We start from the raw sequence: 14,619 nt of genomic DNA on the forward strand, positions 1-14,619 counted from the left end.
GCAAAACTAAGAAAAACTGGTATTTGTGGCAAGAAGCAGGAAAAGGGGTGCTATTCACAATATTCCCTTTATTAGCTTTTTTTTTTTTTACATTAGCCTTTTAATGTCTGTAAGAATTTTGAAAGTGTATCCCAAGTTATCTTACAATCCGTTCTGTTCTATGTTTTGGGTTTTTTCATTGACCAAACTATGAGTTCACTAATCTTGTTCTGTGCTATGTCAGATCTCCTAGTAAACTTATCTTGTGCTAAGTCACTTCAGTCGTGTCCAATTCTTTGCAACCCCATGGATGCATCACCAAGCTCTTCTGTCCATGGGATTCTCCAGGCAAGAATACTGGAGTGGGTTGCCATGCCCTCCTCCAGGGGATTTCATGACCCAGGGATCGAATTCAAGTCTTTTTGCTGCTGCTGCTGCTGCTGCTAAGTCGCTTCAGTCATGTTCGACTCTGTGTGACCCCATAGACGGCAGCCCACCAGGCTCCCCCGTCCCTGGGATTCTCCAGGCAAGAACACTGGAGTGGGTTGCCGTTTCCTTCTCCAGTGCAGTAAAGTGAAAAGTGAAAGTGAAGTCGCTCAGTCGTGTCTGACTCCCAGGGACCCCATGGACTGCAACGCACCAGGCTCCTCTGTCCATGGGATTTTCCAGGCAAGGGTACTGGAGTGGGGTGCCATTGCCCTCTCCCCAAGTCTTTTTAGGTCTCCGGTATTTGGCAGGTGGGTTCTTTACCAAAGTGCCACCTTATAAACCATTAATTTCGGTTACTTTGGGGATGTCCCTCGTGGTCCAATGGTTGAGTCTTCACCTTCCAGTGCAGAGGCGTGTGGGTTCAGCCCCAAGTTGGGGAGCTAAAATCTCACATGCCTCATGACCAAAAAACCAGAACGTAATCTTGGCCAAAAAATCAGAAGATAAAAACAGAAGCAATATTGTAACAAAATCAATAAAGACTTTTAAAATGATCCATAGCAAAAAAAAAAAAAAAATTAAAAAACAAAACATTACTTTTAGTCTAGAATGTATATTTTGATTCTCTTTTTAATAGACAAATTTTTCTATTGAAACCCCATCTTTTCATTCATTTTGTCCATTTTCCTCTATTTTCTTTAACATACTAATCTGTTAAAGTCCTTGCCTCCCATCTCCAATGTTTTGATCATCCATGAATATGTTCCTGACTATGGGTTTTTGTTTTTGGTTTCAGCCACTATTTCACGACTTAATACTACTACTACTAAATTAATCTTCCAGCAGTGAGGATTTCCACTTTTGTTAGGCAGAGGAAAGACTGATTGTAATCAGAGATCCAGCTGGGGTGGGGCCGGGTTTCCTTTTAAATAAAATTCAGGCCACATCTGAATGCAAGCTCTCCCTCTTAGGTCCTAAAAGATGGTAGGGGGTGCAGTTCTTCCCTTTGGGAGATCTGAGTTCCATGAACCCTCAAAATCTGACAAATATACTTCCCTCTAAGCAGATCTTAGTTTCATATGTATCCAAATGTGCAGAACACGTCACTGTTTTTGTGTGTGTGTGTTTAACTTAATTATAATTTTGTTTGCACTAGGTCTTCCTTGCTGCTATTGGGCTTCCCTGCTTCAGAGACTGGGGGCTACTCTCTAGCTGTGGTGTGTGGGCTTCTCATTGTTGTGGCTTCTCTTTTTGCAGAGCACAGGCTCTAGGGCGTGGGCTTCAGCAATTGCAATTTGGGGGTTCAGTAGTTGTGGCTCTCGGGCTCTAGAGCATAGGCTCAGTAGTTGTGAAGCATGGACTTAGTTGCTCCGTGGCATGTAGAATCTTCCTGAACCAGGGATCAAACTCATGACCCCTGCATTGGCAGGAGGATTCTTAAGCATTGCATCACCAGGGAAGTTCCAAGACTTCACCGTTTTTCACACTTAGCTCATTAATCCATTTGGAATTTATTTTTATTTAGGATTTGACATAAGGGTGCAACTGTATTATTTTCCATATGTGATAGGTTGTTGGCCCTGTTCCTCCCATTATCCACACCCTTTTCTTTGCAAGTCTTCAGCTTCTGCAACTAAAAAGGCTGAATATAAGTCCTCTTCCATCTTTGACTTTTGGGTTTGGCCATAGTACTTGTGGATTTTGGATATATAATGGAAGCAAGGCTTAGGTCTTGTATCTCTACTGTTTCCATGGAAAGAACATATCCTGACCAGCTTGCTAGTACAATGAGCGATATGGCACAAAGCCTTCCGAATAATCTGTAGATCTATAACTGGAATTAGAACTGTTGCAGGAATGGGGATCCCTTCCAGGGCCCGAAACTGGGCTCTTGTCTAACACTCAGAAATGAATTGTCCAAGGAGACACACTTGCTGACAAAGCAAGAGATTTTATTGGGAAAGGGCACCCAGGTGGAGAGCAGTAGGGTATGGGAACCTAGGAGAACAGCTCTGCCGCATGGCTTGCAGTCTCGGGTTTTATGGTGATGGGATTAATTTCTGGGTTGTCCTTAGCCAATCATTCTGACTCAGAGTCCTTCCTGGTGGTGCACGCCTTGTTCTGCCAAGATGGATGCCAGAGAGGATTCTGGGAGGTGGTTGGACATGTGGTATCTCCTTTTGAACTTTTCCAAACTTTTCCTGTGGGTGGTGGCTTATTAGTTCCCTGTTCCTTAGCAGGACCTCCTGTCCTAAAATAACATATGCAATTGTTACTATGGTGCCTGGCCAGGGTGGGCGGTTTCAATGAGTGTGTTTCCCCTAACAGAATCAACCAGCTGAGCCCAGCCTAGACCAAGGGACCCTCAGGTCCAGTCCAGCTGAGACAGCAGTTGCCCCAGCCAAACTGCAGAAGTATGAGCACCTTATAAAGATTAAATGAAAAATGTTTAACTCACTTAGCAGTTACTGGCACAAATAGACTCCATGATAAATATTAATCAAATTTTGAAACAAGGTATTAAAACCTTTTACAAACTTATGTATAAAGAGTAAGCACAGTAATTCTCAAACATGATTGTCCAGCAATATCAGTTGAGCTTGCAAAAATAGGTTCCTCCCTTGAAAATTCACAGAACCCCCCAACACACACATGTATTACTTAAGCAGACTGATACCATGGCAACCATATTTTCCTAAGTACCTTAGAAAAAGTTTAAAACTTAAACACTTAAACTTAGCACAAAACTTGGAAAGGCCCGTGATAAATGATATACATAATTCCTTCAGTTAAATAGTTTTGTAACGAAAGAATTCCTTGTCCCCCTTCATAATTCCCAGTGGAAATACTACTGATGAGACACTTTCTTAGGAAACTTAAGTTTCCTAAGAAACTTAAGTGATGTAAACTTAAGTTACATCACTGCTCTTTAACCGTACATATATTACTTTCAGTCAGGCATAAAATTAATATTATGCGCATATTACATGCCTGAGATTGTTGCCATCCTAGAGTTTACTACTACGGGAGTTTAGATAATAAACTAATTATGCAGTGTAATTTTATAAATTTTATAACTGTGCTTTAAACACAATTCAGTTTTCCTCAAACTACACCCTTATTTTATAACTCTTTAGACTTGTCTGATGAGATTTTACAAGTCTTCAGATCCGTCGTTTCTCCTCACATCTCCGCACTCTCGGAGGGCCTCTCGTTGCTAAGATGCAGGGACCCATTCATCTCCTTTTCCCTATTCGTTTTCGGCCGACTTCTTCCTGCCTTCCTCCATCACTTTCCAACAAGCAACAGTTAAAACGGAGGAAGACCGCAGGGATCCCGCCTTCCCGCGGCCGGCCACGCCTTTCACAGACCGAGAAGCTCTTCCGCGCGCCGCAGCGGGATTCAACCCAGGCGCGCGGCCGGAAGTCTGGGCCCCGCGGCGGCCGCTTTCCTCCCGCGAGACTGCGAGCCGGGACGGGGTGAGGGCTGGGGCCTGCGGTGCATTGTGGGAAAGCGTCCGGTGTGGGCTTTGTTTCCAGACCTGGAGCCGCGCTCGGTCTCCTCGCGCGCTTCCCCTGCGCCGCGGTCCTGGGTGCCCTGAGGCGCTCCAACTCCCTCCTTCGGTTGTCGCCTGGTGCGGGCGCCGAGCCGACGCCGCCAGCATGTCTGGGGTGCGCGCTGTGCGGATCAGCATCGAGTCGGCCTGCGAGAAGCAGGTCCAGGAGGTGGGCCTGGACGGCACCGAGACGTACCTGCAGCCTCTGTCCATGTCTCAGAACCTGGCGCGCCTGGCTCAGCGGATCGACTTCAGCCAGGGCTCCGGCTCCGAGGAGGAGGAGGCGGCCGGCGCCGAGGGCGACGCGCAGGATTGGGCGGGCGCGGGGTCCAGCGCTGACCAGGACGACGAGGAAGGTGAGGCCGCGGGCGCGCCCGGTGAGGTGCTGTGGACATGGCCGCGTGGGGCGGCGGCGTCCGGACACTTTGGGGCACTGCTCGCCTCTCAGTCCTCGTGTCTGTGCAGGTTTCCTTGAGAGACAGCGTTGAGACGCTGTCGCTGGGGGAGTGTTTGGGTTTTCCGTTCAGTTCATTTGCTCAGTCGTGTCCCATGAACCGCAGCACGCCAGGCCTCCCTGTCCATCACCAACTCCCGGAATCCACCCAAACCCATGTCCGTCGAGTCCGTGATGCCATCCAACCATCTCATCCTCTGTCGTCCCCTTCTCCTCCTGCCCTCAATCTTTCCCAGCATCAGGGTCTTTTCAAATGAGTCAGCTCTTCGCGTGAGGTGGCCAAAGTATTGGAGTTTCAGCTTTTAACATCAGTCCTTCCAATGAACACCCAGGACTGATATCCTTTAGGATGGACTGGTTGGATCTCCTTGCAGTCCAAGGGACTCTCAAGAGTCTTCTCCAGCACCACAGTTCAAAAGCATCAGTTCTTCAGCACTCAGCTTTCTTTATAGTCCAACTCTCACATCCATACATGACTACTGGAAAAACCATAGCCTTGACTAGACCGACCTTTGTTGGCAAAGTAATGTGATGTCTCTGCTTTTTAATATGCTGTCTAAGTTGGTCATAACTTTCCTTCCAAGGAGTAAGCGTCTTTTAATTTCATGGCTGTAGTCACCATCTGCAGTGATTTTGGAGCCCAGAAAAATTAAGTCAGCCATTGTTTCCACTGTTTTCCCATCTATTTGCCATGAAGTGATGGGCCTAGATGCCATGATCTTCGTTTTCTGAATGTTGAGCTTTAAGCCAACTTTTTCACTCCTCTTTCACTTTCATCAAGAGGAGCTTTAGTTCCTCTTCACTTTCTGCCATAAGGGTGGTGTCATCTGCATATCTGAGGTTATTGATATTTCTCCTGGCAATCTTGATTCCAGCTTGTGCTTCTTCCAGCCCAGCGTTTCTCTGCATATAAGTTAAATAAGCAGGGTGACAATATACAACCTTGACGTACTCCTTTTCCTATTTGGAACCAGTCTGTTGTTCCATGTCCAGTTCTAACTTTTGCTTCCTGACCTGCAAACAGGTAGCATCCCTAATGTGGCACCCTGGTTAGGAGCCCTCGAGTTCGCGTCTCTGTTCTGCCGTGTATTAGCTATGTGACTTTGAACTAATCACTGTGTTTCCATGTGCAATATGCATGATGTTACTAACTCTTACTGAGAGGAGATTATATTGACAGGAGTATGTGATAAGGTCTAGGAGGTAGGCAGAGGCCAAATCACGTAGATCCAGTCAGCCACTGTATGCGTTTGGCTTTTATTAGAAGGACAGCTGAAAGCTTTTGAAAGATTTCAAGTAGACAGATGATTTTGTTTACAGAAGATTACGCTGGATGCTATATATATAGTAAATGGATTATATAAATGGATTATAGTAAATGGGAAAATAAAACTAGTTATAGAAAAAGTATGAATGGTTTTGGATTCTTATTGTCAAAAATAAAAAAATCTAGCAGTTCTTGATTTAGTTATGTGAACAGACTCTGTGTAAATCAGAATTTAAAGATAGCATTTCAAGCCAGCTGTATTAGGACAATTAGGGATCCATTTGGTAAATAATGCCTCAAACCTCACACAGAAATATTTCCATAAGGATTGAAATAAAGATGAAGAAAATAAGGTAAATTATTGAAAAGAAGTTATAATCATGTAGCTTTGGCTCTAGGAAAGACCTTCCCGCCCCCCCCCCCCCCCCGCCCCCCGCCGTTTATTTACTTTTTTAGCTGGGCTGGATCTTAGTTGTATGTGGGATTTAGTTCCCTGACTAGGGATCAAACCCGAGCCCCCTGCATTGGAAATGCAGAGTCTTAGCTATTGGCCCATCAGGGAAATCCCAGGAGAGACCTTCTTAAGCAAGATAGGAAACAGATGCTATGAAAGAAAAGATAGGTGTATTAATTGCATAAAATTTAACAATAGTAATGGAAAAAGATGCCACAAAGTAAAAAGAAAAATAACAGGCTGGGGAAAGTATATACAACACATATGACACACAAACGGTTAATATCCCTGACATTCAGCGTCCCTTCAAACTGAAAGGAAGACAGTTCATTGAAAAAATAGGCCAAAACTGGCATTGTTGGAACCAGTCTATGTGCCCATCACACAGAAATGGTTAAATTCACTGTACATTGTTCAATTATTATTATTATTTTTGGCCACATTGCACAGCTTGCAGGGATCTTAGTTCCCCTGCTGCTGCTGCTGCTAAGTTACTTCAGTCGTGTCCAACTCTGCGACCCCATAGATGGCAGCCCACGAGGCTCCCCCATCCCTGGGATTTTCCAGGCAAGAACACTGGAATCGGTTGCCATTTCCTTCTTCAAGGCATGAAAGTGAAAAGTGAAAGTGAAGTCGCTCAGTTGTGTCTGACTTTTCGCAACCCCATGGACTGTAGCCTACCAGGCTCCTCCGTGCATGGGATTTTCCAGGCAAGACTACTGGAGTGGGGTCCATTGCCTTCTAGTTCCCCTACCAGGGATCAAAGCCAGGCCCCCTGCAGAGGAACAGCAGAGTCCTAACCACTGGACTGCCAGAGAATTCTTGAATTTACTGTATATCTATGCTTCAGACATGACTGAGTGACTGAGAACACAGTGCATGCTCCAGAATATTTTAGTGTTAAAAGAATGAAGTAGCTCTATATTCTGATGTGAAGGTGTCTTTAGGACATATTGAGGGGCAGGGGAAGCAAGTAATGGAAAATTGGGAGTATATGTATATAAATACATAAAAAAAATTTGGATGGGGATACCCCAACAGTTATTAGTGATTGCCTCTCAGGACGAGAGAGAATTAGGGGTGGGGAATAAAGGAAAACTTTCACTTTTTACTCTGTATTTCTGTTGTTTGAACTCTCTATGGTGAGAATCTATACATGAAATTTAATTCCTAAAAGTGATTAAGAGGTTGGAAGATAATAGTGTTTACTATCAGAATGCTGCCGTTATAGGTCATTTGTAGTTTTGTACTTTTCTATGTATTGAAAATTCAACAATTCTTCAGGTTTTAAAAGCTGGAAGAAAAAAAAGATTATTAAAAAGGCTTGCTTAGATTTTAAAAGATTTGAATGCCTACTACTATTAGATTTAACTTAGGAAATTAGAATTAGTTTTGCCATTGTAGGAATGCCAACTTAAATGTTAACAAAGATTATAGAAAGGGTGGAGTGAATGGGATAAAAGAGGGAACAATTTGAAATAGAATTCATTATTTCTTCTTTTAGTACTTTTTTTCTTGTTTTTTTAGTACTTTTGAATCTCTAAGTGAGTTTTCTATAACTAATATCTGGGTATTTTTTTCTTTCACTTTTTAGGATTGGTGAAATTTCAACCCTCCCTTTGGCCTTGGGATTCAGTGAGGAACAATTTGAGAAGTGCCCTGACAGAGATGTGTGTTCTCTATGATGTTCTTAGTATTGTTAGGGATAAAAAATTTATGACTCTTGATCCTGTCTCTCAGGATGCACTTCCTCCAAAACAGGTATTTGTGGGCTTTGATTGAATAATGGTGCCATTTTATTAAGTCTCAATACCATCTTTTAGGCTGTGTGTCTATTGTTTCCTTTTCCTTAGATGCAAAATTAAGTCCATATGAACTTTTAAAGACTGTTTTAAGCTCTCCAAAAACTCAAAATTAGGTTATGTAATGTGATAAAAAATTGTGACATTTTTTATGAACCTTTATTATTTTGATTCTTATGCAGCCAGAAAACTTCTACTAAACTTGGCTTTTTGGAATTGATAGTGCATGGATTGATAGTGACTATGGATATTTATGTATGTATATATAATACATAGGTTTTGATTTCTCATCAGTTTCCCAGTTACAGACTTTTCTCTGAAGTATAAATGAGTGCCTTGAAAGGGTGTTCTTGTGGGTGATGTGGAGAGTGCCGTACATAAAGAGAGGAATGGCAGTGCAGAGAGGGGAACCTAACCTAGGCTGGGCCAGGTTTATGCAGTGTTAAGTTCTGATGGTGTAGTGTTTTAGTTTAGCATAAGTCTCTTATCAAGTGACCAAAGAAGTGGGTTAAGGTTATTATTCTTTTAAACATTATGTGCTTTTCTCCCTTCTCCTTGCTTTTCTTTTTTAATTTTCCCTTGAGTAGGTATTTTATTTTTGAGGAAATGTATCATTTTAAAAAAGCGTTTAAAAATAATACAGCCCTACACTTCTGGATTGTTTCTGATAGAATCCTCAGACGTTGCAGTTAATATCTAAAAAGAAGTCACTTGCTGGAGCAGCACAGATCCTACTGAAGGGGGCAGAGAGACTGACAAAATCAGTCACTGAAAACCAGGAAAACAAGCTACAAAGAGACTTCAACTCTGAGCTTTTGAGATTGAGGCAACACTGGAAGCTTAGAAAAGTTGGAGATAAAATTCTTGGAGATCTGAGCTACAGAAGTGCAGGTATAGATAACTGTTAAAAACTCTGCTTTTTAACAATAGTTTGTTAAAAACTATAAATGTTGATTCTTTTATAATAATACTCTCAATTACATGTTATATTTTGAAGTTTTAATTTCTGTACACATAAGCCTGAAAAAACTCAAATTATTCTCATCATAGCCTTATATGTGTGTGTAGGTTCAGTCGTGTCTCTTTGCAACCCCAAGGACTATATAGCCCACCAGGCTCCTCTGTCCATGAAATTTTCCAGGGAAAAATATTGGAATGGGTTGCCATTTCTTACTCCAGGGGATCTTCCTGACCCAGGGATTGAATCTGCATTTCCTGCGTCTCCTGCATTGGCAGACAGGTTCTTTACCACTGGTGCCACCTGGGAAGTCAGCCATATATAAAGATATATAGTTAATTTGAAAAAATTTTAGGTTCAGTTAACAGAAAGTTCAGAGATAGAGTTTATGTGCTAACACACCCTGAACCATATTTGACGTTTTAGTCAGAAATAGGAGGCGGGACTGGACTCCTCAGCTGGGGAGTTTGATCAGTACCTTAAACACTGAGCATAAAAGAAAAAAAGAAACATTTCTTTTCTTTCTTATTCTGTTTTTCTTCCTTAAGTCTGGTAAGCTGTTTTTAACTCCTGGGTAAGAAAGCAGTGGCACCCCACTCCAGTACTCTTGCCTGGAAAATCCCATGGACGGAGGAGCCTGGTAGGCTGCAGTCCATGGGGTTGCAAAGAGTCAGACACGACTGAGCGACTTCACTCTCACTTTTCACTTTCATGCATTGGAGGAGGAAATGGCAACCCACTCCAGTGTTCTTGCCTGGAGAATCCCAGGGATGGGGGATCCTGGTGGGCTGCCGTCTATGGGGTCGCACAGAGTCGGACACGACTGAAGCGGCTTAGCAGCAGCGGCAGCAAAGAGATATAATGGTGAAAACACTTCACCTTTTTTTCCATTTAGCCAGGGCTGCAACCCTAACTTAAGGAATATATTTTGTTGGAGTGTATAACAAAGTTGGATGTCTTGACTTCACATCTTCTGGTATAAATTCTTTGCTGTTGAACTATAATATGTAATAGCAGGTTTCTCAAAGCAATTGTGGCAATGTCTTTAAGCTGCTGAAGTGTATTCAGAGGAGCTGTACAGTAAAAGTTTGTAAGATTCACAGCTCAATGGGGTAAAAGCTCTTGAGTGTCAAGGGATTAAAAAAAGCAAGGAGCACTGGCTGTAATCACTGAGATAACAGTAGTGGAGTGATATTTGAAAAGGATTCATTTTCCAGAGCAAGCCATGAGTATCTTCAGATTAAAGGAATATAATTTGAAGTGGTTAACTCAAGGACCTGTATGCCTTAGTATTGATGTGAATTGGGACATTTTGAGTTCTAATGGTAAAGTTCCATCAGAAGATGAATTAAGATGACAAAGACATTTTTACATTTTAATAGATGTTTATAGAAGCAGTACTTTTCTGGCTCTGGACATTGTAAGCTCTTCTCAACAAATAATTATGCATAAGAACTTTACCTGAAACGGTTACTTGTGTTGTAAGAGGATTTGATTAAATTCTGTTTTTAATTGCAAGAAAATCTTGAGCATCTTTTTGTATTATAATATAGCAGTTACATTTATCTACACCTTCCTTAGGTAATTCAGCAGCCCAGGGCAGCTATCTCAAACTTATGCACTACATACAAAGACATCACATAAAGTCTAGGAGTTGGTTGACAAAAAGTGGTGTATATGCTATCTTTTTGTCCTTCTCTTGTTGAATTCAGAACCCTTCAGTCGCAACCTTATTACAGAGGCTGAGCTCCAGAAGTGTTTAGTCTCCAAGGTTTAAATCTGTGTAAGTAGATTATATTACTTATATTACTGTGAATATATATATGTATATATAGTCTAGAATTATATTCATTTTATCAAAACTCCATTGGAATAAAACAGTTTGGATAGCCTGTGGAGTTCTTATAATGATACCATTAGACTAAGACATGTTATTTTTTTCTTAAGGTAAATAGCTGTTTTCTCCTGCTTCCTTTCTTCTTTTTGCTTACCATGCCTCTTCCTCCCCACCCCCCTGAAACACACATTTTTGGTGGGAACTTAATGTATACTTCACTGATATGTAGGTGAGATATTATTATATACTCAGTAATTTCTGTTGAATAAACATGTTAACTGTTTTGATTTTCCTGTTTTTAATATCCCATTAGGGTCTCTGTTTCCCCATCATGGTACATTTGAAGTAATAAAGAATACAGATATTGATCTAGACAAGAAGATACCTGAAGATTACTGTCCCCTTGATGTCCAGATTCCTAGTGATTTAGAAGGGTCTGCATATATCAGGGTATTTGTCTAAGTATTTTTCAAGTAATTTCCTATTAATAGCCCAGAAGCTAATTAGCTAACATATTTTTGTGTTATTATTTTCACATAGGTTTCAATTCAAAAACAGGCTCCAGACATAGGTGACCTTGGCACAGTTAACCTCTTCAAACGACCTTTGCCTAAATCCAAACCAGGTATAGTTCTGTTCTCTAACTTCTGGTCTTGTCTGCCCTGACTAAAAGTAAATATAGTTAGGAAAAATAGGTACTTTAAATAAGAGCAATTGGAAATATGACTTTATAATTTGTTAATCAATTATTAGTGAATAGCTGTGCAGTCCTTTTGTTTTTTCGCCACACCATGCACCTTGTAAAATTTTAGTTCTCTGACCAGGAATTGAACACAGGCCCTCAGCAGCGAGAGTGCAGAATCCTCATGACAGGATCATGAAGGAATTCCTGTGCAGTCTTTTTTGAAAGGTTGAACTTATTTACCATTTTTCTCTGTGTAGAAGAAGTAAAAAATTCTATATTTTGGAAAGGGTATGCTGTAATACATAGTTTTCTGAACTTTTGTTGTGCGTATTTAGATCATCATTTAAGCTAGTTAATGCCTTAGATAGTTAGGTAATTAAGGGACTTCCCTGCTGGTTCAGTGGTTGGGAGTAGGGGGTACACAGATTTGATCCCTGGTCAGGGAACTAGGATCCCACGTGCTGGAGGGTAGCTAGGCCCAAGACCTGCAATGAAGACCTACTTCAACACAAATCTTAAAAAAGTAATAACAATTGGGTAATGACTATGTACGCATGTTCCCTGTTTTTCAGGTTCCCCACATTGGCAGACAAAATTAGAAGCAGCACAAAATGTTCTCTTATGTAAAGAAATTTTTGCACAGCTCTCCCGGGAAGCTGTTCAAATTAAATCACAGATCCCTCACATTGTGGTGAAAAATCAGATTATCTCTCAGCCCTTCCCAAGTAAGTGCAGCCTACCCTTTTGAGTGATAATTAAAACTTTGTGATTTGGGGGCCAGGACAAAGAGGGTAGCAGTTTGGGTATGTTGAAGGAATAGTAACAGCTGACTGTTCTGTGTAGTGGTGTCACTCCTGGCTTTAAACAATATCTGTTAAAAGTTTGCCCTAGCAAACCTGTTATTAGGTAGCAGTTGCTTTGAGGTGTCTATGCCAACACTATTTGTAGAAGATTTCCTAAGGTCCTCATATTATCTAGATGAGATGTCAATTAGAAAATGCTTAATTTTAAAATATTTTTAAATTTTGTATTGAGGTATAGTTGATGTATAAGTTTCAGGTGTACAACATAGCAATTTACAATCTTTAAATGTTGTATTCCATTTATAGTTATAGAATATAGATCCTTGTAACTTATTTTATACATAGTTTTTACTTTTTTAAAAAAAGTTTTAAAAATAACATTCATTTCATAAAAGTTAAGATGTGCATAATAGGAAACAAAAAAAAAAACACAAGAAGCAAAAAACTCATTCATAATCACAAGTAGTTTTACCGTTTGATGTATTCTTCAAGGTCTTTTGTGTATTCTTGATCCTCTGCCCCTATGTTGCCCCTCCCTGCTTCCCTCTTCCCACTAGTAACCAGTAGTTTGTTCTCTGTGTGTCTGTTTCTTTTTTGTTATATTCACTAGTTTGTTTTATTTTTTAGAATCCATTTGTAAGTGATACCATGCAACATTTGTCTTCCTCTAATTTCATTTAGCAAAATACTCTCTAAGTCTATCCATGTTGCTGCATATGACAAAATGTCAATTTTTATGACTGAGTAGTACTCCATTGTATTTATATGTACCACATCTTTTTTATCCACTCATCTGTTGCTTCCATACCTTGGCAATTGTGTATAATACTTCTATGAACATTGGGGTGCATGTATCTTTTTCAGTTAGTGTTTCTATTTAGAAGATGCTTAATTAAATATCCATAATATCCTAAATTTATGGAAATTGGATTTAAAATATTTTTCAGAAACAGATTTAACAAGAGATCAATTTTTAATTAACTCCACTTGTTTTTTTACATAAATTCTGAGTATCTTCTTAGATCTTGTTAAGAGAATGGGTTTCTGGAGGGAAAAATTTCATCCTGATTCTCATGGGAACAGGGAAGGTCTTCTAGTCAGTAATACCAGATATTAACTCTGTTTTATTTTTTAATTTAAAATCTAGAAGTAACAAATTACAGTTTCTGTTCACCTGTCTTTAGCCATAACTGAAGGTCAGCAGCCACATTATAAGTCAGTAGAAATTGAATACATGGTAGTTTATGGTATTCATGGTTAGTCATTTTGGTGTAAAAATGTTAATCACAAAAGCCTCCTCTTTAAGTTCAGAATGTATCTTTTGAAAATGGGCTGTGATAATACTTTATGAAAATAGTTTGTGCTTTTCCATATTATAGGTTATTTATGTCTGTCCTACTTATTTTTATAAATAGGCTTGCAGTTATCTATTTCTTTGTGCCATTCTTCAAATGATAAGAAATCCCCAAAATCTGCTACTGAGAAGCAAAGTCCAGAGGACCATCTTTATGTTCTAGAGCATAATTTGCATCTACTGATTAGAGAGGTAATGAAGTAAATGTTTTCTTTGCATTGTGCTAAGTGTACGTACAGCAGTGAAAGTACACAACCTTCTCACTGCTGAGTCCTCGTTATTCATAAAGCAATGACATTCACTAGTTGTGCTGTGAAAGATCTTGTTATGGGCTCAGGGAACACAGAGAATATGAATATGGTCTCTGTGGCCAAGCATAGCTTCTATTCTACCACAGGTTTTATAGAGAGGTGTAAGAAATGCATGCTAAAGGTTGATTCAGATTGGGTAATCGGAAAATGTCTTGCCAGTGCCTATGAACAGGATTACTTGAATTATTTCAGGATACATTCTACTTACAGGTTATTTAGAACTGTCCTGAGAATCTTCTAATAAGAATATATATTCCATCCGCCCATGCCTCACCCCAAGATCTGGTCTAGTTAGTTGTGATGGTGCAAGGATCAGTACTTTTTTTATATTCCTAAGGTGGTTCTGTTGTACCTAGGTTTTACAACCTCTAATCCAGGATATAGTAGAATAACTATCTACTGATTGCATGTGTTCTGTCAATGGGACTTACTGAAGAATATTTATTTTTGTTTTTTATAAAAGTTTTAACATAAAAACTAACGACAGCTGGAGAGAGACCCTTTTCTTTAGCAACACATTTAGCATAGCCTAATAGATGTTGGGAGAAGGCAATGGCAGCCCACTCCAGTACTCTTGCCTGGAAAATCCCATGGGTGGAGGAGCCTGGTAGGCTGCAGTCCATGGGGTCGCTAAGAGTTGGACACGACTGAGCGACTTCACTTTCACTTTTCACTTTCATGCATTGGAGAAGGCAATGGCAACCCACTCCAGTGTTCTTGCCTGGAGAAT

The 14,619-nt window shown here is 40.4% G+C and overlaps 1 protein-coding gene across 5 annotated transcripts in view; it reads left to right on the top strand.

Moving 5' to 3' along the window:
* The first annotated feature begins 3,910 nt into the window (after nt 1-3,910).
* The window catches only part of MED17 (mediator complex subunit 17), a 33,401-nt gene continuing 22,692 nt past the window's right edge, over nt 3,911-14,619 (top strand). For all 5 annotated transcript variants that reach the window (XR_015157673.1, XR_015157672.1, XM_086384020.1 and 2 more), the window contains exons 1-7: nt 3,911-4,320; nt 7,734-7,900; nt 8,613-8,832; nt 11,050-11,186; nt 11,277-11,361; nt 11,994-12,146; nt 13,640-13,770. Coding sequence is in view for 3 of the 5 variants with exons in the window: in XM_086384020.1 (XP_086240146.1) it covers nt 4,071-4,320; nt 7,734-7,900; nt 8,613-8,832; nt 11,050-11,186; nt 11,277-11,361; nt 11,994-12,146; nt 13,640-13,770 (1,143 nt within the window). In the remaining 2 variants the exon portion in view is untranslated. The remainder of the gene's footprint in view (nt 4,321-7,733; nt 7,901-8,612; nt 8,833-11,049; nt 11,187-11,276; nt 11,362-11,993; nt 12,147-13,639; nt 13,771-14,619) is intronic.

Source organism: Bos grunniens, chromosome 29 (genome assembly GCF_055505025.1).
Source record: "Bos grunniens cultivar Pamir isolate PY7600 chromosome 29, Bosgru_T2T1.0, whole genome shotgun sequence".
Lineage (NCBI taxonomy): Eukaryota > Metazoa > Chordata > Mammalia > Artiodactyla > Bovidae > Bos > Bos grunniens.